At 37.5% G+C, this 27,520-nt stretch overlaps 1 protein-coding gene and 7 non-coding genes across 8 annotated transcripts; all 8 read left to right on the top strand.

Annotated features, from left to right (window-relative positions):
- Positions 1-679: 679 nt before the first annotated feature.
- LOC145619652 (protein FAR-RED IMPAIRED RESPONSE 1-like) lies at positions 680-4,011 on the top strand. Its single transcript, XM_081674356.1, has 4 exons — positions 680-1,242; positions 1,311-1,831; positions 1,928-1,955; positions 3,696-4,011. The coding sequence occupies exons 1-4, from the start codon at positions 680-682 to the stop codon at positions 4,009-4,011; spliced, it is 1,428 nt and encodes a 475-aa protein (XP_081530482.1).
- Positions 4,012-19,893: 15,882 nt separating this feature from the next.
- LOC145621789 (small nucleolar RNA snoR134) lies at positions 19,894-20,039 on the top strand. The gene has a single exon (XR_014108586.1). It is a non-coding gene; the product is annotated as a small nucleolar RNA snoR134 (small nucleolar RNA).
- Positions 20,040-20,286: 247 nt separating this feature from the next.
- Positions 20,287-20,373, top strand: LOC145621787 (small nucleolar RNA U36a). Its single transcript, XR_014108584.1, has one exon. It is a non-coding gene; the product is annotated as a small nucleolar RNA U36a (small nucleolar RNA).
- Positions 20,374-20,411: 38 nt separating this feature from the next.
- On the top strand, positions 20,412-20,504 carry LOC145621772 (small nucleolar RNA Z223). Its single transcript, XR_014108570.1, has one exon. It is a non-coding gene; the product is annotated as a small nucleolar RNA Z223 (small nucleolar RNA).
- Positions 20,505-20,778: 274 nt separating this feature from the next.
- LOC145621776 (small nucleolar RNA Z278) lies at positions 20,779-20,893 on the top strand. Its single transcript, XR_014108573.1, has one exon. It is a non-coding gene; the product is annotated as a small nucleolar RNA Z278 (small nucleolar RNA).
- Positions 20,894-20,970: 77 nt separating this feature from the next.
- On the top strand, positions 20,971-21,076 carry LOC145621779 (small nucleolar RNA snoR97). The gene has a single exon (XR_014108576.1). It is a non-coding gene; the product is annotated as a small nucleolar RNA snoR97 (small nucleolar RNA).
- Positions 21,077-21,689: 613 nt separating this feature from the next.
- Positions 21,690-21,767, top strand: LOC145621773 (small nucleolar RNA Z223). The gene has a single exon (XR_014108571.1). It is a non-coding gene; the product is annotated as a small nucleolar RNA Z223 (small nucleolar RNA).
- Positions 21,768-21,817: 50 nt separating this feature from the next.
- On the top strand, positions 21,818-21,931 carry LOC145621777 (small nucleolar RNA Z278). The gene has a single exon (XR_014108574.1). It is a non-coding gene; the product is annotated as a small nucleolar RNA Z278 (small nucleolar RNA).
- The last annotated feature ends 5,589 nt before the right edge of the window (positions 21,932-27,520 follow it).

The following is a 27,520-nucleotide window of genomic DNA, read 5'->3' as shown; positions in this document are numbered from 1 at the left end:
TGATTAATTGAGGTTTGGCCATCTTTGATTATTGCACTAGATTTCATTGTGAGCTTGCTATGATACGGACCATTGATTAGTAACTTGCAATTTCACGATTGAGGTGCTTTGTGACGTTCCCTAGGTAGTGTTTAGCGTAGTTGACGCTAGTTAGACCTCTAGGTGAACCATCTTGGTATGCTCTTTTGGATACATGATGATCTTCCTTCATATCACTTGACTTAGTCGGTTTGACCTCCCAAATTACCATTTTCCATTACAATCACATGTGGATCCATTGCCCTAGTGTCTTTAGATTGATTTCATATAAGTTCTTGCATCATTTAGCTCTAGCTCTAGTTTCCTTTATAAACCCCTTTTACATGACTTCGAAATAGCTTGACTTAGGCATTGTGCATTCGACCTCCATTCCTTTGGGTACGACCTTGACTTACCACTACACTAAATAAGGGTGTGTTAAGTTACAAATTTTGTTTGATTGGGTGGGGTGGTAGCCCAACGACCTTCCGTTCTCCTTCCCATCATTGACCTGAATAAGGAGCCTCCATCTGAGGGTGTTCATTCTTTATTTATGAATAGGGACAGTGACTTTATTGATTTAAATGAAGACTGTAATGATGGTGTAGAGAGGGAGTTAGATAGCTGTACAGGTAGTGTATTACCTTAACCAGAAGTGGGAATGGTGTTCAGCACCTGGGATGAGATGAATAAGTTTTATCGTGGTTATGGGAGGCAAGAAGGGTTTGGTGTTGTATGTATAGGTGATGGGAAGCCTTCCTCGAAAAATGCGGGGAAGTCAACTTCATATCGCACTTATGTATGGAAGTGTGGGTGCTATGGGAAGGTAACATACAGGAGGAAGGTGAATGGTAAGAGGGTTTTGGTTAAGGAAGAACCAGTTGTGAAGAAGACAAAAAAATGTGATTGTCCCGTTATGTTGTATGGGCAAGGTAATGATGAAGGTGGGTGGATTGTGAAGAAGGTTGTGAATGAGCACAATCATGTAGTGAGTCCTGATATATCCAAACACATAGCTATATATAGGAAGGAGAATATTACAAAACACTTGGAGTATAGGATTGAAAATGATCATGGTTCTGGCGCTCCAATTGGTAAGATTTTCAACAATATGGCAACTCAAAGACATGGAGTTGGGAATATGGGATTCACTAAAAAAGATATGCACAACTTGGTGAACAGAAAGAGGAGGTTGAAGTTGAAAAATGGAGATGCCTCTGCTATGTTGGATTATTTTGATCGGATGGCTGCGGATAACCCAATTTTTTTCATATGCACCGTGTTGATGATAGGGGAAGGTTGAAAGACATATTGTGGGTTGATGCTCGGAGTAGGGAGGCCTATAATTATTTTGGGGATGTGGTATGCTTTGATTCGACATACCTAACAAATCGGTATGCACTTACATTTTCGAATTTTGTTGGTGTGAATCACCATGGGCAGACTATCCTTCTTGGTTGTGCCTTGGTTTCTCATGAAACTACTGAGACCTTTGAATGGTTATTCAAGACTTGGATGTCATGCATGAGAGGCAAGGCCCCGGCAGCGATCATGACAGATCAGTGTGCGGCGATGAGGAAGGCGATTGTTGAAGTCTTTCCCATGCCTCATACACGCCATTGTTGGTGTATGTGGCATATCATGAAGAAGTTTGGGTTGAAACTTGGCAATTTGGCTAACTATAAAGATGTGAAAGAGGATTTGCAAAATGTGATCTACAATAGCATTATCCCGGACGAGTTTGTTGAGTCCTGGTGGGAAGTGATCAAAAAGTACGAGCTCGAACAGTATGATTGCTATGAATGGCTGGAAGGTGAGTCCTATAACTAATGAGTACTAATGTTATTTTCATTTTGTTTCCTGTTTCTGTGTTCTGTCCTGCATGTTTCTGCCTCATGTGGAGTCATAGCCCTGATGGTAGGTCATGATACCATCAGGTCTATAGTTGGTACCCAAGCTAATACTGATAATACTTCATGATACCATCAGAGCTATGGTCCGTACCTAAGATAAAACCATAAGGGGTTTGGATGGTTCCTAAGTTAATACCATCACATGAGACATAATATAAGTGTCAGTGTTGTTTAACTAAAATTCGACCTGTGTGTTGTTCTGTTTGTAGGCCTGTTTGAGGAAAGAGAGATGTGGATTCCATGCTATGTGAAGGATGTGTTTTGGGTGGGAATGCAGATAACTCAAAGGGTTGAGAGCATCCACTATTAGAAATAGGCCCATTTCCGACGGAAAAATTCCGTCGAAAACACCTTGAAATCCGTCGGAAAAGGTGTTTCCGACGGAATTCCGTCGTAAATGGTTGTCGGAAAAGCGTTCGTAGGAAAAATGACCTTTTCCGACGAAATTTCCGTCGAAAATACTATTCCGACGGAATTTTCCGTCGTGAGACAGGTTCTGGCACAGGCAAAGTCCGTCGGAAATTTCCGACAGAATTTAGAATTCGGTCGGAAATTTCCCACGGAAATTCCGTCGTAAAACAATTTCAAGAAATTAAAATAAAATACACCGCGCCACCACCGGCACGGCGTATCACCACCTCCAACCACCCAAAACACCCCTGTCAACCCCAACCACAATCACTTCCGAACCCTAACCTATCCACAGCACCATCCCCACCCATACCTAGATCCACATCACCACCACCACAACCACCCTAACCTATCCACAGCACCACCACTACCTTACCCTCACCCTGACCGAACACTAATCAAAACCCCATCCTCACCCATACACAGATCCACCCACCTAAACACCCAAACCCTAACCCAGATCCGACCGAACCCGACCCCACCTAAGCCCAGATCTCACAGCCACTACAAACCACCACCACCACCGAAATCCATATGTAAAAAAAATAATCGAAAAAAAAATCAAAAATTAAAACATAAAACATACCTTAAATTGAAATATGCTTCGAATTTCACCACGGAAACGGTTTAACAAGGCCAAATTCGTCCATGAAAAGTCTAGATCTAGGCTTTTCATGGCCGAATTTGGCCTAAAAAACCTTTCAATTAGTTAACCTTTGTTGTTGTTGATGTCGGTGGTTAGTTGCTGTTGATGTCGTTGGTGTGTTGTTGATGACGGTGGTGTTGTTGTTGATGCCGTGGTGTGGTGGTCGAAAGAGGGGAAGTACAGGGAACGAGAGGAGAGAGAACAAAGAGAAGAGGAAAGACAGAGAGAGGAGGAGTGGAGATCAAGAGAAAAAGATAGAGGGAGAAGAAAGAGGAGAACGAGAGGAGATAGAAGCAGAGGGGAGAGAGAGAAAAGAATATAGAGGGAGAAGAGAGAGGAGAACGAGAGGAGTGTAGAGGAGAAGAGAAAAGAGGCGGGTTGGCTTCTCAAGTTTATCTAGGGTTTTGTAGCAAAAATGTTTTTTTTAAAAAAGAAATTATGTTCCGACGGAATATTTCGTCGGAAAAGGTGATTTCCGACGGAAAATTCCGTCGGAAAATACAAAAATTCCGACGGATTTTATTTCGTCGGAAATTTCCGACGGATTTTCGACGGAATTGATGAATTCATCGGAAATTTCGACGAATAAAAAATCCGTCGTAAATTTCCCTTTTCCGACGGAATATTGGGTCCGTCGGAAGCAGTCCGTCGGAATTCAGCTATTTTCTAGTAGTGATCAATAGTTTTTTTGATGGCTATATTCACAGGCACACTCGGCTTTCTGAATTTGCCCCAAATTATTACAAGGCCATGGAAAGCCGTGCAACTGATGAGCAGGAGGCAGATGCAAACTCAGCCCGTTATGTAAGGCCTTTGCTATCGGAATTCAGATTGGAACGCAAATTTCAAAAAGTGTATACGGATGCAAAGTTTGTTGAGGTACAAAATCAGTGCAACCGAGTGGCATATATGACCCCTTGGGCCAAAGAAGATGGTGTCACCAACCAAAGAAGAGCATGTTTTTTCAGATCGTATTTGGATATATTGCAAGAAAAGGAGGAGAGAAGTGCCCTTGCAAAATAAGGGTCAAAATAGGATGAAGGAGTACACTGTATTGTATAACACAGAGAAGAAAGAGGCGTATTGTGATTGTCGGCACTTTGAATGTCATGGAATTGTGTGCAGACACATAATCAAGGTATTAGACATCAATGGTGTGACTGAGGTCCCTCCTATGTATATCCTAGATAGGTGGAGAAAGGATATTACTAGGAAATATACCCTGATTAAAGTTGCTTACCATGATGCGTCCAAAACGGAAGATATGATGAGATATGATAAGTTGATGTTAGCTCTTGAACCTGTTGTTATGCGAGCTTCATCTTCTGAAGAAGCTGTTGAAGTGTTGATGGATATGATTCAGTGTATGAGCATAAAGGTTGATGAACTTCAGGTGAAGGCACAGGGGTCAGGTCAAGGCTTCGGTGGCGATGACAGGCCTGGTGAAATAGAAATGGTGCAACAGGCCATTGCTCCAACTCCAAAAACTCCTAGCTCAGTCAACAAAGGGAGCAATGTACAACCAGAAGATTCACCAAATTCCAATGTCAAAGATCCTGAACCTCGGATTAAAAAAAAGGGCAGACCAAGAACTTCTCGATTTGTATCAGCTGCAGAGAAAGGGGCTTCGTATAAGCAGGCGAAGACAGGTGGCGGTAAGAAGAAACAGATGACAGGACAAGAGACTGGTGTGGATAATGGGTCTCAACAGACCTTCAGCTTGCAGAACGAGGTAAGTGTTGTGTGTTTGGTTTAAGTTTGTAATGATTATGTAAAGTATGCTTGCTTATTGGGGCGATCATGTGTAGGTTCCTTTTCCTACTATGTTTGGAGGTCCATATCTTCAACAACAAGTGTTCCAGCAGCAGTAGGTAACGTTTTTTTTCACATACTTGGCGATCCATATGTTCCTATTTGTGCCAGCAAGTAGTCCTCGTTACAGTGTTTGTTGTTTTTGCTTCCACTAGGGGAAATATGGAGTTGGAAGTAATTGTAGTGGGCCGTCAGCGTTTGGTGGTGGAAGGATTTTAGCAGGTGGAATTCACATGAACGAGCACAGTGATGCAGTTAGGCACTTCACCAACAACGCGTACCATGGCCAACAACATTTCCCTCCCCCTCAAGCCTTTGTGTACAACAACAATGGGTTTCCCACCAATATGTCCATTCATCATTTGCAACAGGATTCTAATCATTCAATAATTAATTGATTTGTATAATAATTAATTTAATACAATTGTTTGAATTTTACATATTTGGATAACTGTGCTATGACAGATACCATTTGTAATTGGGAGGGTATCCTAAATTAAGACCATTACACTCAGGTGTTGGTAGTGTAAAGGTACCATCTGTGTTTCTTTAAAATCCCACTAATTGTTAAAATGGTACCATCTGTGTTTCTTTAAAATCCCACTAACTGTTAAATGGTTTCAATGATTTTGTACTTTATGTATATAACATATAAGGTGCCTTTATGTCTTTAATGTCACGGACTGATAGCATTTCTCCTGATATATTGCAATCCAAAAAAGTTGTACTGTGTGGATAATGTAATCCAATAGATTCTTTTTACATATCCACCTCACATTCATCTTATAAATATTGTATACCTCATTCCACAAGACCACAAGGTTATGCAAAAATGAAACAAAAATGTCGAACCAAATGTCAAAGAATAGATTTGATGCTTATGTCTCCAAATGCTATTGACGTGTCTTTTGTATCCGGGGGATGGCGGTCTCTATGGATCATCCATATATATACAAGCATGTCCAGTTTTCCCGGCTCAACGACTACACAATCTTAGTGTGCATTTGTGTCCTCCCCAGTCAATTGATGAAAATCCACTTAGCTTGGTGCATGTCAAAAAAATTGATAACGCTGAACAAATATTTCTAGTTCTGAACCAAGTTGAGTTGATGGTTCTTAAATCCCATGAAGGATGCAAGCATACTAGGGTTGTTGTTCTTGATTCGATTGCATATTTGTTCAGGCATGAGCACGACAACACATATGAAGGCTTTATGGAGCGTAAACGCACGTTACAGGCAGTAGCAAGGAAAATGAAAGAAATAGCAAGCAATTATAATCTCTCGTTTATCGTGGTGAACGAGGTTATTGATGTATTCGACAACCACCCTGGTTGCGTAGCAGCCACCGTAAGCACATACAGTTCTGGCCGACAGATAAAGGCCTCGCTTGGCACTTCGTGGGAAAGTATGATTACAAACAAGATGTTTATCTCCAACCAATACGACAGCAAAAACAAAGCTTGGTACCGAGAATGGATGGTCTTAAAGAGCACAAATAACTCATTGCAAGGCCGGCGATGTCCTTTCAGTATTACAAGTGAGGGCTTGGCCTCTTGAATGATAGTGTTCATAGTGTAGTTTTTAAAGGGTCTTGACTGTGATTAGGATGGTATTAGTGTGGTGTAAGATGGTATTAGATGGTAATAGGATAGTAGTAGATGATGCTATTAGAGGGGTATACGATTGTATTAGGATGGTATTAGATGGTATCAGGATAGTAGTAGATGATGGTATTTTGGTGGTGTAAATGGTATTAGTGTGTACCACAACAACGTTTATAGTAATGTGAAGTACATTATTGTTTTATTTATTTATAAGAATCATTAAAACATAAAAACACTCAATAAATTGATCAATTAACATACTCCCTCCGTCCCAAATTACTCGCAACGTTTTGACTTTTTGCACTATTCACACATCTCACTTTGACCATCTTTTTTTAGCTATTATATAAAAGCCAATGTAATCATGTAAGATATTGTTGGCTCTATTATAATAAATAGTTTCTTAATATAAACTTTTTATAGCTTTTATAAATATATAATAAAAGATATCGACGGTCAAACATAAGCATCGACAAGCGTGTCCAGTCAAAATGTTGCAAGTAAACTGGGACAGAGGGAGTACATTAAATGATGGTTGGAGTACTAGTACTTACTGATCATCATACAGATGTAATAAAAACATGATATACGTTAGACATACCATCTAGAGTGAATACACACCATGAAGAGTGAAGCCATACCATCTAGTTAAGTAATGGTATAATTATTTACTCCCATCTGAGTCGGTGGTGCAGAAGCTTGTGTCTGAGCTCGAATCTGTGTCACAGAAATCACGCTCAAGCAATTTAGCCACAGCACAATCCATATGAATCTTGTACTCTTCGGGGTGTAAAGTTATTAAGTACGGGTTTGTAAGTAGGATTTCCATGTTGCTCATAACATCCACACCGTTAGCCTCCATCATCATGTTCGTGAATTTGAGGAATTTGTTATCTTCCACCTGCCACTGAAAATCAAGTCTAAGATTGGTTTTAGAGAAATTCACCCAGTCATATGTGATGCTTATCTTGTCGGCTACATGAACTCCTATACCACTTTCACCGGAAAACTTCCGGCCTAAAATAATCATACCCCATTGGCCAGACTGGGCTACATTCCCCTCAAGATGTCCAACAACATCCTCCCACCATGCCTCTAATGGCTTAAACATGCAGAAGAATTGTTTAAGCCATTTGTACCGACGCTTGTATATCTTGCATTTAATTAGGGTTTCCTTCAACTTTACCATGTCAAAGATGAAAGCCATCTTGTACACGTCCAAGAGGTAAAACATTAAGCAGTATGCCTCCCTTTTGAACTGGTTTGGTGGGCCAAGTTCAAGTAGTGTCAGGTAAGGGTACGTCGGATGCCAACGTATCCCATGAATGGCTTCCGACCCCTTTCCACTCTTAACGACTTGCTGAAATGAGATAATTAAACTCTTTGATCTCATTTCAAGAGCTAGGGAGCCTATGGTGTCCTTCACATCCCTTTCACCGGATTCACCCATTTCTTCACAAATGTCAAAGTCGTTCATCTTTGCCTTTCCCTTTTCAGCGTATGTGTAGCGTCGAGACATGGACCTTGTTTGCATTCTTTGTGGAGATTTCCCTTCTTTGTTGATTTTGTTTTTTGGGAAATTCTCAGTGGTAACATCATCCTATTTTTTTTATTTCTCTTTGGTAAAGGGCTTAAAAAGATTTTATCATCGATAATCAACAATTAATTAAACTAAGCTAACGGTGACTTAATTGATAATTTAATTCATTTAAAAGACTAACTATGGTTAACCTTGGTTAAATGGTCATGTTTTACACTAATACCCTTACTTAAGGGATTGATTTCCCAAATTCCTCCCAATTTTCCCTCATTTCGATTTCCCCCTTTTTTAAACCCTAATTTCTTCCCTGTTTTCATCTTCAACCTCTGAATTTCGCACCTCTCTCTCTTTCTCTGTTTTCATGGCTAGGTCTGGGTCTTCGTCTGTATCAATGCGGCCTGTCACAATGGAAGACAAGATCGCTTGGGTAAAGCACGTTTCCTGCAATTGTACACCTCCTAAGGTCACTGCTGTGAAGATTTCTAAAACCACGAAAAATCCAAGAAGATTGTTCTTTAAATGCAGGGCTTGCAATTATTTTGCTTGGCTCAGGGAAGAAGATATTGTCAGGGTTGGCGAAGAATTGGAAGTTGAACAAGGTCCAAATGGAGATGTGAGGGAAAAAGTAGTCGAACTAGCCAATTTTATCAAAGTTGTTGTCAAAATGGCACTCATTCTGTATTTTGTGTTGTTGTTTGTTGTTAGTAAGAATTAGTAAGTGATGTTTGTATTTGGCATTACGCCTTAAGAATGTAAACAATGATCTTTGAAGATGAATAAAATTACCAAATTTTTATGAAAAGCTTTCAATTGTGGCTGCAATACATTACAGTACTATTTTACAGCAAATTTGGCCTTCAAAACCATCATGACTTACATAAATCAGGACTGAAATTTTGTCTAAGCAAATTCACATCATGTCACAATATAATACTGTTCAAATACCACTAAATTAGTTCCAAAAAACTTGTCCTGAATACACTAAAATCACATCATTGTTCAATTTCTACTCCAAAAAGCTAGTAGCACTGAATAAGTTCAAAAAGACTGATGTTCTGATGATACATCAAGTTGGTTGGGAGGCAGATATACCCTTTCTAGCCCTCTTTGAAGTTCTTGTTGGCTGTGATGTAGAAGCAACTGTAGTTGGGTCAGGTTGAGACAGAGAAACACCTTTCTTAGGCTTAGGAGGTTGCTTAGTCTTCTGTTGTCCTGCTGCCATGCTTGCTTTCTCTTTACCAGTTAATCCTCCTTGACATGTCACCTTGTTATGACCAAAGTTGCCATACTTGCTGCATCTAATAGTCTTAGATCTCTTCCCTTTTGCTTGCTCACCTTCCTCCCTTCTCCTATTTCTTGCTGGCCTCCCAATTCCTCTTTGCATAGGTGGGGGCTGAATTTCTGGGTAGGTGTTATCTGCCCACTGTTCAACATCAGGAATGGCCTTAATACTATTCTTGTAAGTGAGCTTGTATCTCCTAACTGAGTACCATTCACTCACATACTTGTGAGGATCATCATTAGAGTGATAAATGGCCCTCATTGCATGTTTACATGGCAAACCAGATATCTTCCATGCATTAAAAGCACAAGTCTTCTCCCTTAAGTTCACTGGAAGAACAGACTTCCAATCCAACACCTCAAACTCACCATCTCCAGACAGTAAGCATTTGCAAGATCTAGACTCTTTGTTAATGACCTGAAGTCTCTTGATGATATTTGGACATAGATCATCTCTCCAGCTCTCACATTGTTCCTTTCTTGTTGCCATTCTTACCACTGTAAGTCTTCTAACACTTGTATCATAAAAGAACCATACAAGTTAACAATGTACTCATGTGTGTACATGATCATAAAGCATATTAATTTAGGTACATTACCTTCAAGCAAAGTAAGAACAGGTCTGCATCTATCAATGCCCAATGTGGCATTGAAACTTTCTACAAAATTAGACTTGTTCACATCAGACTTGATAGCAGGGTTGAAGGCATGCTTGGACCAAACTGATTGTGGACCTAATTTTGACAGCCATTCCAAAGCTAAAGGATTAGCTTTTTGCAGAGTTTCCATTGCCTTTCTGAATATGAAAGGGTTATAAGCTCCAGCTGCCTTCCAGACAGTTAGAACATAAGCAAGCCTGGGAACTGAGGTTTAAAATTCTTCACAAGATGCTTGCAGCAATATCTCCTTCCCACTTTAGGCCATAACTCAGTGATTTCCACATCAATACCCTTCACAAAACAATTAGCAGGACATATTAGTTTGTGAAATTGATGATACATAGTTAAAAAATACCAGACACTAAGCTGTAAAAGGTTACCTTTTGTCTGTCAGACAAAATACACCACTCATCACCTCTGCCACTGTCTTTTAATGCATTCTTCAAGTGCCATATGAAGAATTTCCAGGTCTCACTGTTCTCCCCCCTTACAATAGCCCATGCAACTGGAAAAATTTCATTATTGGCATCTAATGCCACAGCTGACAGTAAGCAACCCCCATAATTCCCTTTTAGGTGGGCTCCATCAACACCTATTAGGCTTCTGCAACCATCAACTAACCCATCTAGAGCAGCTTTGAAGCAAATAAATATGCTACTAAATGATAAAGAGCTCTCTGGGTGATTTGGGGGATTCCAAACAGGATGAGCAACTAAGTTAGGGTTCAAGCTTTTAAGTACATCACAATACCTAGGCAACAGGCTGTATGACTCATCATGACCCCCATGAATTTCAATCAAAGCCTTAGTTCTAACCCTATACAATGTAGACAGTGCCATTTCCATTCCATATCTTTGCCATAACAATTGATTCAATGACTTAGAAGGAATGTCATTGTTTGCTCTAATATCATCAAGCAACACCCTTTTGGCCCACTTCACATTCACCATGCTGTTCCTAGAACCTAGTCCGTGCTCAGAGTTCTGAATTAGCTTGATTGCCCAAGTAATACCATCAGGCAGGACAGAACCATGCAATCTCCATTCATAATGAGCATCTGAGCATCTCACAGAGTATCTAGTGTTGCTGGCATAATCCACAATTACTGCAAAACCACATTGAATGCAGTAGTCTCTGACAACATCTTTTAGATGTTGTTTGTCAGTGAATAGTTGCCACTCTTTCAGAACAATTCTCCCAAAACCTTCATCTTTGAAGACAGATCCATTGTTGTACAGCTTTGCTAAGTAGTTGTCTTCATCTCTCTCACACTCAAACACCTGTTCCTCAAAAGGATCCCATGAATCTTCGATCTTTGGACCATATTCATCATCAGTTAATGGATCTTCTGTATCCACACTCTCAATTGTATCCTCATCACTGTCATATGGCTCATAGACCTCACATTCTTGCTCACCAGCTTCATCATCATCTTGCTCATCATGTACAGACAAACTCTCACTCCCATTTAATCCCACTGACACACTTAAGGCCCTACTTCCTACCCCAGATTCATTATGTTGGTCACTCTCACTTGTACTCAAGCTTACTACCATCCCTTTCCTTTTTGATGTAGTCCTAGGCACTCTTCTCCTAAAGAAGACTGACCCCATGTCAGATTTTGAGGAATTTGAAGTCTGTCCAACTCCGTGCTCCCCAACATTCACCATAGGAGGTATAACAGACTGGGTTGAGGGTTGAGGTTGGGTTTAGGGTTGAGGTTGGGGTTGGTAATCAGATTCAATATCAGAGGTAGGAATTTGTGCAGAAATAGGTTGTTCAGGCTGCCATGGGGTTGGGGAAATATTAAACCAGTTTTCTAAAGCATTCCCTCTCCCTCTACCTCTTCCAGTTCCCCTCCCTCTCCCAGCTCCTCTACCTCTCCCTCTCCCTCTCCCTCTTGGAATCACTTCATTATTTGCTTTCTCACCAACCTCTCCCTCAATCACACCTCTCCCTCTCCCTCTTCCTCTTCCCCTTCCTGTCCCTCTCCCTCTCCCACTCAACTCTTGCTCAGCAATAACATCTGTCCATGTTGCATCTATGTCTGTGTGTGGAGGTAAAAAGAACTCAATTACAGGGTCATTATTGGGGGTTTCATTCCTCCTACCAATAGCTTGAACATGTCTCTCAAATTCTTCCTCAGTAATAACCTCAGCTTCAACTAATGGTTCTTTGTTCTTGTTCTTCCTAGGTGTAAGTTTCTTTCTCTTACTACTCTCAGGGACATCACTCTCAGGGACAGGTACACTTGGTTGTTGTTTACCTAACATCAATGACCTAGCAGCTGCCACTACCCCAATATCCTTCAACCCATCACCAATCCATATATATATCTCCTTCTTGTCAGGTAAATTAGCAAACATTTTCATTAAATCTGCATCACTCTTTAGTTCAACATGTTTCATCTTAAAAACATAGCTAAAGGTGGGGTTTTGGGGAGTTTCTAAATTCAATTCCTTTGCCTTTTCCCAATATTCAACAATTATGTCAATCATATTAGCCTTATCAGTATCATCAACTACAATTGTAACATCTTTACCATTATACTGTAATTGCAACACAATTTTATCATCCATTCTGCAAGAAAATTACACAAACAAACCAAAAATCACATAACAACCCAACAAACACAACAACACAGCCAGGGAAGAATAATACACTAAAATGCGAAAAAAACAGAGCATAAAACGCATCAGTACCAAACACATCACATACCTTGCTCGCTTCGAACTAAATAGCTTCCTACACTCCAGAAATGGATGAAAGACTTGATCTTTAATGCCCAATGTCACAATTAATGAGCAAAATCAACGAAATTCTGCAACACTTCTTCACGCAAAAACCCCCAAAAAAACCTCCAACACGCAACAGATAATTCCCGTAAATTCACCCAAATACTAATCTAATTCACTCGAGAACTCACTCACAATCAAAGTGATAATTTTGTGTTCTTGATTTCCTTCGCAATTTTTTGATCTCGGATGAAATAACTGAGTTCGTGAATAATGGTGATGGAAGATGAAAAGGGTTTGACTCTTAAAGTCTGATTAGACACATTTGGTTGGGAGGGAAATTAATAAGGTTATTTCTGTCATTTCCTTTTCTGTTTTGATTAAAATAGCTAAACCATGGTTAATATATTAATCAATGTCACCATTAGCTTAGTTTAATTAATTGTTGATTACCGATGATAAAATCTTTTTCAGCCCTTTACCAAAGAGAAATAAAAAAAATAGGATGTTACCACTGAGAATTTCCCTTGTTTTTTTCCTTGTCAAAGTCGTTCATCTTTGCCTTTCCCTTCTTATTTTCCATGTTTGCAGTGCTTTAAGTGTTTTAAGTGAGATAGTAAATGAATGGGTGTTGCAAGTACACATTTATATAAATGAGTCAGTAAGTGAATGTTATGGCAAGTACAAATGTAGGTGTAGGTCATTAGTTAATATGTTTGTGACTGACACGTGGTTTGATAAGCGGTTATTATACTATTACAGGCTCAGATGGTAGGATCATTGAATTGATCCACTCCATTTTTCATCAGGATGGTATGAAGTATACAATATTAATTAATGTTACAATAACATTAATAGATAATGGGGGTATGATTGTTACACATTAATTAATTTTATGAAACAAAATAGGAGACGTGATACATACACAATTTAAAACGAAACATGATTGTTCATTTGATAGGAGACGTGATACATACACAATTTAAAACGAAACATGAATTTCCAAATAGATATTAGTACCACTAATGCTTAAACATAATACCAGAACGGTTTAGTAGATATGATCACTTCTTTGTTTTTTCTTTTAAGAGAATGATCTTCTACTTCAACTTAAAGAGAACTACAAGGAAATACTAAAAAGTTAGGCATAAAACCTTAAAACCTAAAGAACTTATACAAAAGTATTGATACTATTGCATCGCATGGTAGTACGTTTGCATTGTAGTCTATACCATCTTATTAGCTGATGGTGTGGACTGCCTACATTTGGGGGGTAAACGTAACACCAGCGAATTACGTCTTCATATCTCTTCACTCCCGTCCGTGTCACTGTCTGTGGTTGTGTAGTCCGAATCCGAACTCAAATCCATATCCCAAAAAAGCCGATCCGCAAGCTTCTTCACAGCCAAATCCATTTGGTTCTTGTAATCTTGAGGATGTAGATCGGTGATGTAAGGATTAGTTAGTAGAATATCCATGTTTTCCATGACATCTATCCCATTGGCCTCCATCATCATGTTTTTGAACGTGAGGAAGTTCTCTTCGTCGGCTTCAAGGTCGGCTTCAAGATAATCATACCCCACTTACCGGACTGTGGCACATTTTTCTCCATATGTTCAACAACGTCTTCCAACCAACCTTCTATTGGCTTAAACAAGCCAAAGAACTTAACTAGCCATTTATATGCACGTTTGTCTTGCATGCATTTTGGTAGGATTTTTTTCAATTTCACCACATCAAAAATAAAAGCAATATTGTACACATCAAGTAAGTAAAACAAGAAACAATATGCATTTTTTTTGAACTCTCTAGGTGGCCCTAGTTGTAGTGGTGTTAAGTAAGGGTAATCGGGATGAAATCTTATACCATATATAGCACCCGATCCTTTACCACTATAAACGGCAAGTTGAAATGGCCGGATTAGAATGTTTGACCGATTCTCGAGAACAATTGAGCCGATGGTATTCTTCACATCCCTTTCTCCCGGTTCTTCAAGTTCCTTGCATATATCAAAGTCTTCCATTTTCGCCTTTCCCTTCTCAGCATAAGTATACCGACGGTCATTGGTGTTGAGTTTGAAGAGGATGATGAACCTTGTTTGTTATTTGGGTTTTTGTTTTGGTTTTCCATGTTGTTGGAATACGTAGGTTAATAAAATCAAAATATGTAGAGTAGAAGCTTTGTTCTTTATTTAGAATAAATCCCAAAGGCAATTCTCATAAAAACCCTTGCTGTTTATGTAAAGTACGGTTCTTAGGTAGAGGGCATTAATGTATGTAAACTTTTGTTCAGTAAAATCCAATTAATACAAAGGTACGGATATCAAGTCAGCACTAACAATTCCTGTACCAACAACAGTTAGGGTGGGATTGGCATGAGACCAACTAAACACTACATTATACCATCGTTGACAGTGGAGTTAATATTCGTAAAGAAATCTCGAAACACACGGCATATGTTGTTGACATATACTTATTAAGTTTCAGCCTTCATTTAATAGGATTACTTAGTTTTTTCCTTCCATTAAATGTAGGTGAAAGAAAGACTAGATGTGTAATGATGTTATTCCCATCACGGACTATTGCATTAAAGAAGTGAGGAATACTTACAATTAATGAAGTCTTAGAGTATTCACTAGGTTTTGTATTTTATTTAATGGGGTAGTAGTGATAATTAATAGTTGAAATTAGTTACAGATTATAACAATTACACATACAATGTAAGGAGATGCTCAAACATACACATAATACAATACCATCTTACATCAACATAGTATTCAAAGGGTTACAATCAACGGCCTAGATGGTACCTTGTTGAACATACAACGGTACCATGTGGAACACATAACGGTACCATGTGGTACATCTAACATTGACTCTTAATATTTGTAAATGATTAAAGGAAATCTTATTTTAGACCAATAATATTAAAGGGTACATTGAAGGTTCCATATTTTGCGCTAAGACTCGATTGCATTTGGAAGCCTTTCCTCATTGGTTGGTGAAAACTTCTTCTCAGTCCACACCTCCGATCTAGGAAAATGCCCCCAACTCAAAGGAGGCAACGCAAGGCGGTCTAAGTAAAAAATCCACAACAAAAATATGCACATTAAACAACAATATAACAACAAGGGAGGTTTTACAATTAACTTATATACCATAATACCTGGAGGAATAACACACATCCACCACCACCAGCAGAAAATCCTCTCTTGTTAAGCCTCCTCCTAAAATCTCTTACACAAGTCATCAACCAACTGTGTGCACATGCACACCAATCAAAATACTGCGCACCATCACCTATTGAAACAGCGGGCAGTAATGATGTAGCTAGGCTCTGACCATTGGTTGTCTGACATATCAGTAGTCCCAACATCGCTACCAAGAACGCCTTCATGAACTCATCCTTCTCATGCTCAGTGTTAATCGACATTAAAGGCAGCTCATCAACTGCCTGTTGGATCTTAATGTGACATGAACCATCTGTCTTCACCTCACCATAGTGCTGAACTATCGCGTCAACCCTCGATTGCATGACAGCATTTGTTACTTTAACAGGAACTTGGTTTGTTCCGCGAGGAAGCCCAAAAATGCACCTCCATTGTTCAGGGCACAACGGTAGCTCCCTTCCATCTCCCGCAGTGAGAACCTTCTTCTCGGGATCAATCCTTCCCATAAGCCAGTAACAGAACCTCCGATCAATCTTGGTTGAAGGCAGCTTCACCAAGGTCCCAAACCCACAATCCTCCAACAAATCTATTTTCTTCTCATCTATTTTCAGTGACTTGATAAGATCAACAAAGGCACTCACTCGACAATTGAAGTTTGCTGGCTGCAACAATTTTAAAAAGTACACTTTCAAAAGGCTAAGGATACACAACACGGCAGCAACATACAAAGTTCAACAAATATAGCAGCACTTAAATGCAGCCCCCTAAATGCATATAACATTGACAAAGAATCAAAACCATGCATTGATTGCATTTAGTAAATCAGTACTAGTAAAATGTCAGGAATCAGAACTGTACTATCATTCTAACAAAGTAAAACTAGACATTTGCAAAGGTTTGGAGAGGCAAAATCAATTATTCAAACAAAAAGTAAAGCTTCATTTCCTGTATTTTAAAGGTATAATAAATTTGCACACATAATTCATGCAATCCACATTCTAGCAAAGGAAACACCTTACAAACCTAAGTTTTCTGAAAGAGCACATATACCACTTTCAAAATCCAACCCCCACCACATCCAACCCATTGAAGACTAGGCAAAAAAAATAGATACACATTAAGTAACCAGGAGGCAAAATGCTAGGTAAGTGAGCATGTCATTCTGCCACAATGATATATCCCAATTTAATCCATTGCAATGATATTCGTGAAACAGTAACCACATATTTCATATCTCATTTACTTATCTACTTTTAATTTCAATAATCATTAGGATGCCATTATGTCATATCAAACAAGGACAGACATTATTCCTTTCTATTCTCTTGCATGTAATACAGGCAAATTAATAGAAACCAGTCTCTCTTCGATGTAATGGAGACTAGTATCAAAATTGAAGTTTGGTTTTGTGAGAAGTTAGTGACTGGTATCAAAACATGAATGAGATGCAGATTTGTAAGTCAACAACCACAATTCTTGCATATAAAAATAAATAACAGATTATATGGTTCATAAACTTTACCTTCTAGCTGCAATTCCTCAGCTGTGTTGCAACTAACAGCCCTCTTTTCTGGGCAGTCTCACCTAACGTCTGCCCCGTTTGTCCTCCAACAACAAACTACAAATAAACACAAACAAAAAAATAAACAAAGTAACCAACTTGACAACCCAAGTAACAGTAACAGGACAATGCATTTACATGATAACTCTTCTAGTACCTCATCCATCGTAGCATCTTGTTCTTCAATCACTAAAGGCCTCTGCACTCTTCTCACAACTCTAGGCTAAGGCGGTGGTAGGGGTCTCTATGGTCTCTGTGGGGGTCTCTGAGGGGTTCTCTGAGAGGGTCTCTGTGAAACGATTTTTCGCTTCTTATCAGTGTGCTCGGTAACAAAGTACTGTGACTCCACCTCATAGTCACCACCAAACAGGTCATCCTCAGCGTACTGTTGTTCCTCAGCATCCATCTCATAGTCTGCATCCTCCGAATCATCATCCCCACCACTGAATACTTCGTCGTAGTCATTTCCTTCATCATCGACATCTTCGACAACAGGCGCTTTAAGCTTCCTTTTCTTGCTTTCCACTTGTTCTTCTGCTTGTGTTACTAGATGAAGCAGCAGGCATACCACTTCTAGTCCTCATAATTTGCTTCAGAGTACACTGCAAAATTCATACAACACACAGCCAGTTATATACATTTTTTTCTTCTACATATATACTACTTAAATTGAAATTAACCACAGGCTAACTACATACCCCCCAATTACTTCTGCATCCTACAGAAGTCTCATTCAACTGCTCCGACATCACTAACTACATTACACCACATGCAAACAAAAAAACCTGAATCAATGTACTACTTTGGAGGAAAAAAAGTCTTTTTCTGTCTGTAGCTACATACCAAACTAATTCATCATGAATACCAAAACCTAGAAGTTCAATAGTATCAATATGCTTCAAAATCGTACATGCGTCCAAATAAGTACTACCAACAAGGAACAACATGGTATCTCAAGTCTATTCATAATGGTATCAAACATTTAAACTTTTGGTACTACTACAAATACTTCATCTTCAACCAATTTCAACCAATTTCTAATACATTATAAGAGGAATTCAACAAATTCTTAAACTTCAAGCAAACATACACATACTTATCCTGAGTAAATCAGTTGAAATGCATACTTATGATATCAACCAACATACTTATGCGTAAATCAATTGAACTGCATGTAACTTCCCCAACCCAAAATAGCAAAAACCTTTACCCATCAAACACAACAATATAAATGCCATAGTACATAGATTTCACAAATTTCACAACATGTAAATTTCAAACATGTAAATTTCACATACAATTCAACAACCACAACAATTTCAAACAACCCAAAACAATTTTCGAAATGTAAATTTCACATACAATTCAACAATTTCAAACAACACCGCAACAATTTCAAACAACCACCACAATTTTATACAAATAAGGGCCATCATTTCAAGTAAAACCATAAAATTTGAAAAATTGGACACAAATTCAAACCCTAACTTTTTACAAAATCATCCCAAAAATTTAAGCACATATTACTACTACATTAGTCCAAATATCAAACAAAAAACAACATTTCATACAAATATCAAACAAAAACAACATATCATTCGAAAATTATTAAACTAGGGTTCATACTTACATTAGAAAGAGACAAAATCAAACTGCTACACAAACCCACAGATGAATGCTCCTATTTTTTCTTCAATTGAAACCCAAATCGACGCTTAATTCGGAACAAATTCAGAACTTCAACCCTTCCAACTTAGCGGTTTTTTTCGCCTCCCACTCTCAATCCTTCAATGGGTTTTTTAATTTTTAGAACTGGTTTTCTCTCTCCTCTGTTACAGGTTTTATTTTCAAAATTTTTGGAATTTTTTTTTAATTTAATAAACATAACGTGTGCTAGGAGTGGGGGACCACACACTTTCCAGAAGCTTTTCTAAGGCAAAATGTGGAATTCCACATTTGCCCTTAGTTGAGTCACTCATGCCTCAACAGTTGAGGATGAGAATTGCTCTATGCCTATGTATAAGGTCATCAATATCATTTATGACACCCATTGCACCTATTGCAAAAGTAGGTATTGTTTTGACAACTAGTTAAAGGTGATATTGCACACAATGCCAAAGTCAGTTATATTATCCATGCTAATTTTGTCTTGTTGGGAGACTCACACTGTCACCCACCATAAGCTATGGTGTGCAACCCAGGTTCGATCCAGATACACAAACTAAAAAAAAAAATATTGAAAAAGTGACAAAAAAAAGAAAAAAACGAAGAGTAAATTTGCAACACATTCAAATCCAAGAAAGAGGTAGACCCTTCTCAATCTGGGCCAGCCTTTTATTCACTCTGATAGTCTGATGTCATCTCAAATTAGGGTTTAACCAGCCGTTCAACCCCCATTCTATCTCTCTCCTATATAAATTCTCAACCCTAAAACATTTCTCAATCACCTCTCCTCTCTTACCTCTCCCTCTTTCTCACTCTAAAACCTCAATCTTCATCTTCTCCAAATCAATGGCGATTTCGCAAAATCAATGAAAATCATACGCACTAGCTTACCCCGGGCTTCTCTGAAAAACTTTCAATCTGAAGATGTTAAAGCCCCAAAGCCGGTGCTACAGTTTCCGCCGTTCGTGTTGCAGTTCTGCCGCTTCTTCACGGCTTTCCTGTGTCTAAGTAACGGCTACATCTCATTTTCTCTCTCCTCTATTTTTCATTTTTAAACTTTTTTTTTTCTTTTAATTTTTGCCTCAAAACACCTTTAGGCTTGCTTGTTAAATTCGATTCAATTAAAGTCTAGTCATGGAGGCATACACAGATTCGGCGATGTTAACGTGGAGGTTAATACCTTTGTTATGCCTCTAAAATTATCCGCTATATTTTTTGAATTATTATTTTTATTATTTTTTTTTATCAAAATTGAAATCTGAGAAATTATTGGCTATGATTTCAAAATTATCCGCGCTTCTGAGATAACTCGGTGAAGTATATGGATTAAAATGGTTGAATTTCTTGATATGAGCCGATTTTTCCATTCATTTTTTTTTAATTTTTAATGATTTTTGTATGCTGTGATGATTGAAATAATCAGCTTAATGCCAGTTCTGCTTCAGAAAATTCTTGATCGAAAAAGCTGTATAATAATCTGAGCTTAAATGAAATTCATTTCAATTATTTAAATCGGTTGTATTTTTCTAACTTTAGTTAAATTAGGGTTTATGATGGGTAATTTCACTTGGTTGAAGATGTAGTTTCGACTTCGAATCCCACTTTGAAGCGCTACACCTAAAAATGATATCATCAATCGAATATCTGAAACCTTTTTCCAAATTAATTTTATAAAAAATATTTTCGTGAAAATAATGTTGGAACAAATTAATTTTTGTAAAAATAATTTTGTGAAATAATGTTGATGTAATGTAAAAATTAAGCCAATGATGATAAAATCCAATTAAATGAGGTGTAGTGGATCTGAGTCCCTGTTTAACAGGGGGAACCTCTCGGTGAAACTACATTCATATGATATTACTGGATTTAACTGAGGTTAGTTTTAATTAAAAGAGTAAATTAAATAATTAATTTGATAACTAAATTAGTGAGTTTTAACTATACTCTTTATTACCTATAAAAGTGGGTAAAGAGCCTGGAAAAACTCAGAAATCGAGTGTTGTCATCAGCTTCTTCCTTCGGATATTACGGGACTGGAGTTAAATAACAGCACTACATTTTATCAAAAAATACAACCGCATCCTAATCTAATAAACAATTCTCACATACTTAAATTATGTGATAAAAATTTTCAATTAAATTGAGCTGTAACGGAGTTGAAATTATCGGATTTAGGGCTTGTTCTCAACTTCTCATCGACTGAACTAATTTGAACTGAATTCAAATTGAATTTAACCGAGCTGAACTGAATATTTTATAAGCAAAGGAAATTAAGAACTAAATTGAGCTGAACTGAACTGAATTTCAACTTAAGAGAACAGACCCTTAATTGAGGTTTTTGACGTTAGATTTAAATGTTATTTTTGAATGCTACTGGCTTTCATTGAACCGTAATGATTTTAAATTGGAGAAATAGATTATTGTAGACTACCCTTGAATTGAAATTATATACGGTACTCATTTTAATCTAAGTTAAAACTAAATTGTAAATTGAATTGTTAATTGTTTAGATGCGCACTTTTTGTCCGGGTTTAACGTATACCTGAGTATGAGCAAAAACTATTGTTACTCATTTGTTTGAATGAGCAAATGATTCGTATTCTCGTAATTGAGGTTTTTGACGTATAATTTGGATTTAAATGTTATTTCTGATTACTACTGGAGGCTACCCCTGAATTAAAGTAATCAGCTTAATGCCAGTTCTGCTTCAGAATACTCTTGACAGAAAAAGCTGTATAATAATCTGAGTTCAAATGAAATTATTATTTTGTGTGAAATGTTTTGATCTTTTAAAACTTTTAGCCAATAAAGATCAAATCCAATTAAGTGAGGTGTAGTGGATCTGAGTCCCTGTCTAACAGGGGGAACCTCTCAGTGATGCTACATTCAAATGATATACTGGATTAAACTGAGGTATTTTAGTAAAATCTTAACGAAGTGAGTGTTAATCAAGTATTCCTCTCGTTAGTTACGAATTGCTCAAAATAGAGTGAAAGTGACTACTATTCCAAACATCTTTTGCAACATAACAATAAGAAATCATGAGTGATAGATTCAACTGAATCATATATGCCTCGCATTAATCATCCCTTGCTGTATGCCTACAGAAAAGCTCCTAGTAGATAGCCACACACCCCTTGCTCATTCGCCACAGGAAGTGGCTAAGCTTTGCAATGGCTTGAACTCGAGACTCCATCTATGACTTAAAACTTGAGACATGTGTATTAAACCTTAAACTTCAACCATCACGTACACACAATACCAAAGACGAGGAGAACATGGACGGAGACTAAAATCTATTAAGTATACTAAATGTTGCTGATGTCATTATTGTTTACATGTAATTCTTATAATAAAATTTTTTCCCTCTAAATACAAAGATGTCATTTTTTTTGGAGCTATTATATTTACAAGTTTGAAATTTGAATTTTAGAAGCTTTTACATTGCAACGTCAGCTTAAAGGCTAGCGTAAGGAGAGCCTTTTGTACACTTGGGTGCACTGCACAGTACATCCGACTGTTTCGAAAAGGAACTGAACCGTTAAAATTCGTTTTTAGGAAATCGAAAATCGATTTGACCTAATTTTTTCCAACCCGAAACTGAACTAAACCAAATTCGTGCTAACCGTTACTAACCCAACTCGTCAAGCCAAACTGTTACAACCTAAAACTGAAAACAATCTAAACCGATTATGTTTGGACTCGATAGTAACTTGACCCATTTTAAACCTAAAACTTTTAAACCTGACAAATATCCGATAAACCTAATTCGTTCCAGTCCGAAACCCATTGTGGCTGAACCATTTATAACCCGTGACCCGTTGCGACCGAACCATTTCCAACCCATAACACGTTTAACCGAACCGTTTACGACCCGTAACCCGTTGAGACCATATTGTTTATGACCCTAAGCCATTATGACCGAGTCGTTTACAACCCATAACTCAATATGTTTATGGCATATCAATTTATCCTTAAAAAATAAATAGTGGTAAATAGCACACTAATAAATGTACTTCTACATTAAATATGTATTAGGCGATATTGTATAGGTAATGTATCATAATTTTGATAATGAAAATCTAAAATTTAAAAGCTTTAGATATTTTTGTACATGGTGAATAATTTTTATTTATATTTATTCAATTTTTAAATGTATTAATTTTAAAAATAGATTTTACATAAATTGCGTATCGTATGAATTCTAACTTTTTTTTGAATGGAATAGGGAGGGGTGATTTCATTAAATAATAATAGTCATTGGCACTTACAATCATCCCTTAAGAGATCTAAATTCTCAATACAAAAATTAAATACCCCTAACTAATGACATTGCTTCTGAACTGCTCCAAGATAATTTTAGATGTCTTTTCATCGTTCTTGACGGAGCTCCATTGATGTATAGTCGCAAATGTTGTTTCAATGAATACTACAAGAGGGGGGGGGGGTTGAATTGTAGTATGAGAGTTTAGCCAAACTTTTTGCGGAATTAAAACTAAGTAAGCTAAAGGAACAGAAAGTTGAACTGAAGGAACAAAAGTGCACGAGAGATTTTTACGTGGAAAACTCCTTGGCCCTAATCAGGGAGAAAAACCACGACCACTTGGGATTTTAGGAAAATAATCTTCACTAGAATAGGACAGTAAATCCTATAACAAACTAAAGACTCTTACTCCAAGTTCCTCAACGAACTTGAAGCCCCGAGGAACAAGTCATCCAACTTGTTACTCCTTTTCTTCTCTTTCTCTCTTCTCACTTCTCTCTGCTCTTTCTCTTCTCTTTCTCACTTCTCTTTCTCACAATACAGAAGTTCACTCAATCTTGCCCATTCCCCAAATTACAACTCGAAAGAAAGAAATAAAAACTCTAGTATAAGAACATTAAGAATACTCTAATTGACTTGTGTGGAATTGGACTCTTAACTCAATTGATAGCTTAAAACTTATGTGAGCAAGGGTGAATTTTTCCAACAGAAATTATGAACTATTTATAGAGCAATAAACGCCTTGGAAAAACTTCTTTGTGCAGCAAATCCATTACGCCACTACTCATACCCACTAAGAAGATCATGTCCCTTAAATTAAGGAACCACAAACTCCTCAATGTGCAAAACCACGACTTGAAGAAGAACATGGGGAGTAGGCCGCAAGTTTTGGAAAACGTGGGGATTTTATTTTCAGAAGAGATTTTGTAAAATCAAAAATAAAAATTAAATCTTCTTTTTGTTTAAAAAGATAATCGTCAGAGAATAACCACTTTCCTAAAAATTAGCTAGCACAATATTATCTTTTTAGACCAATTCCACACAGTAATTTCGAATGAACTAAATATCTTATACTTACATAAATCCTAAAATATAAAAATATATTTAGTCTTCATGTTTCTCTGATGAAGCTTCTACTCCGAGGCTTCTGTTCCTTAGAAGGAACTTCTCTTCTCTGGTGATGCTTCTTTGCTGAAGCTTCTATTCCCTGAGGGAACCTTCTCTTCTCAAGTCTTCATTTCTGAAGCGCCAGTTCCTGTGAGGGAACTCTTCTTTTTGGATAGCTTTGTTTCTGGCCTTCCTGTTCCTCATGGTATCTATGCTCGACACTTAATTCTCCTAGTCTTTGCACACTGATCACACACGCATTTAAACAATCAAGCCTTTATTAGTAGGTAAGTAAGTGAGGTTGTGTCATCATCAAAATCATTAAGTCCAATAGCAAAAGAGATATAACTTGATTGATCATCAAGATCTGCAAATTTGTCAGACGAATCTTCTAAATCTGCACCCCTATACCAACCCCCGCGCAATTCCACAAATATACAAGACGAATCTTCTAAATTTGTATCCCTGCACACACTAAAACAAACAAACAAACAATACTAAACCCTACATAGAGGGACTGATAAAACCCTATATGGAGGGACTGACTATAATCACCATACTGATGGTGATCTTTATTGGCCAAAAACATTAAATTAAAGAAGAATTTGGGGCTTACCATCAATAAAAATCGATAACAGCCCCTAAGTTTTAATATGATGGCTAGGTTTGAAGAGAGAGAATAAAGAAAATTTTAGGGTTTTTGAAGAGTGGCTATTTAGTTTTTTTTGTATGAATTCTAACTTAGTAATCAAACAAAGTAAGAGAAAATAAATGAAATGGAATAAAAAATTTAAAATGAAAGAGGAAAAAAAATATTATTAACTAAAACTTAAGGAATTAAACTATAAAACTAAGAAATTTATAAACACAAAAAAAGTTACATAAATAAACTAAAACCACTAAAAGTTACTCCTACAAAAATACTTAAACTAAGGAATGAATGGATAAAGATAAAGAAAAATTCATTTTTTTTAACGAAGTCCTAAATGTCACTAAATTTCATTAATTAAAGCCATACAGCATCCGCAATTGACAAGTAACGATAATGAAAACGAATTTAACAAAATCAAACAAAAATTAATTAGGGAAGGGCTAAGAATCCAGATACATAATTATAACAATTCGACACATTCTGGATTCGTTGTCTCATACAACTTTTTGAGTGGATCCGTCGTCGCTTTTGGATTTTGTGAGAAAATACATTCTTGTGCTGATTCCGTTACCCGAATCCAAGCCATAATCAATCATAACTCTCCACAACTGGAGATCAAATTAAACACAATTAAAACCTTGTCTTTCGAAGGAGTAAGGAAAACCTTGTCTTTCGAATGAGATCGAAAAAACCTTGTGTTTCGAAGGAGATAAACCCCTTTTTTTCGAAGGAGACATTATTGTAACCTAAGAAACAAAAGGCTCAAAGAAAATAAAGGTTGGGGATTTACACCAGTGAAATCCGATGGAAGCCCCTTCAAATTGACAATGGGGGCTAGAAGTTAGGAGAGAGAAGAGAGAGGAGGCTAGAGTTTTTTCTATATCTTTTTCTTAATATTATAGGCTCAAAGGTTTATGATTTCAATTATGGGCAATTTATCTAGAATAATCCTAACTAAGAATTATTATCTAATAATTCCAATTTTGATATGTGTTTACCTCCAGCAGCCCCAACGATCAACGACTTGTGTTAACTTGACATGTGTTAACACGTGATTGGTCTAAAATAAAATAAAAACTCCAACGTTTCCCAGTGACCCTTTCCCCACCGTCAAACCCTAGTCCTACCCCTGACCTCATCGAAAACCGGTCGGCAACCCCCTTAACCACTGATATCGGCCGACCCTTAATTACCCACCCCGACCCTCGCAACCAACATCCTAGTATACCCCAATCCCCAAAACCACTGACCTAACCCATCTAATCCTCGAAACCTGGCCCCTCTCCCTTCCTCTGATCTACCGCTAAAAGCGCCCTTCAATTCCTCCCTTATTCCACCGCCAAAATTGTCGATTTCGAGGGTGGAGAAAGGGAGGAGGGGAGATTTTGGCGGTGGAGGAAAGGAGAGGGCTTGTGTTTGCGGTCGGGGTGGGTTGGGTTGGTGGTTTTAGGGGGTGGGTTGGGTGGTTTTGGGGTTAGTTTGGGGTGGGTTGGATGGGTGGTAGAAGGTTGGCCGATCGTTTTCAGTGGTCAAGGGGGGGTGGGCGGCCAGTTTCCGGTGAGGTCATGGATGTTGTTAGGGTTTGATGGTGGGGGAAAGGGTTGTAATTACGTGGTGACATGTAAGTATGTGGCTATTAAAACCATTTTTTTTTTTTTTTTGTTTTGTTTTTTGGTTTTTTGGTTTTTTTTTTTTTAAATTTTTTTAAATCAAGTTATTAGTTAGTTATTGAATTGGGACTGCTAGAGGATAACAAGTATCAAAATTGAGATTATTAAACAATAAATCTTAGTTGAGATTATTCTAGGTAAATCACCAATAATTGGGATTATTAAAATGAATTTTTCCTATAGAAAATAAGATAACTAGAAAAACAAAGGTTAAAATCAGAAAAATTATTAGAAATTAATCAGAAAAACGACTTGTGAATACCCTATGTGACAAAATGTCACTTATTAGTTATTGATTCCCCAACTGCATCTCCACCTCCACCCCAACATATGTTCGGGATTTTCTAGTAAACTAGGCTCACAATGAAATGTAAAAGAAATTATTGGCAAAACTTTCGAGGCGTGAACAGGATCACTTTCTCAAAAGTATAATTCCAACCCTATACTACAACCGGGTATCATGGAAATTACTCAGGAGGTACAACGAAGAACAATTACAATAACTTGTAGGATTATTGTTATTCAATGTATAAAAGTGTTTGTGATTTTGTGAAAATGAAAAACTGATAATAACTCTCTATGCCAAATTGATAAGACAGAAATTATATTTCATCTCTCAAGCTTCATTCATCATATGAGGATGGAGTTTCTCATATATATAAGATAATAGTACGTCATTACATTTTACCAAACATAACAATGCATTTAATTATGCATTAAAACAATGCTTTATGTCATCATGCATTCAACAATGTCATAAAGCAAACATTAAACAATGCACATGCATTAAGTAACAATGCATTAACCGCCA

This window comes from Chenopodium album, chromosome 27 (assembly GCF_948465745.1).
Source record: "Chenopodium album chromosome 27, dcCheAlbu1.1, whole genome shotgun sequence".
NCBI lineage: Eukaryota > Viridiplantae > Streptophyta > Magnoliopsida > Caryophyllales > Amaranthaceae > Chenopodium > Chenopodium album.
Note: the sequence above shows the minus strand (reverse complement) of the source record. Positions and strands in the feature narration are given on the sequence as shown.

Coding starts and splice junctions, on each gene's coding strand:
- LOC145619652 (XM_081674356.1), top strand. CDS start 680: ATGGTGTTCAGCACCTGGGATGAGATGAATAAGTTTTATCGTGGTTAT. Junction 1,243..1,310: donor AATGGAGATGCCTCTGCTAT/GTTGGATTATTT, acceptor TGTTGATGATAG/GGGAAGGTTGAAAGACATAT. Junction 1,832..1,927: donor TTGCTATGAATGGCTGGAAG/GTGAGTCCTATA, acceptor GTGGAGTCATAG/CCCTGATGGTAGGTCATGAT.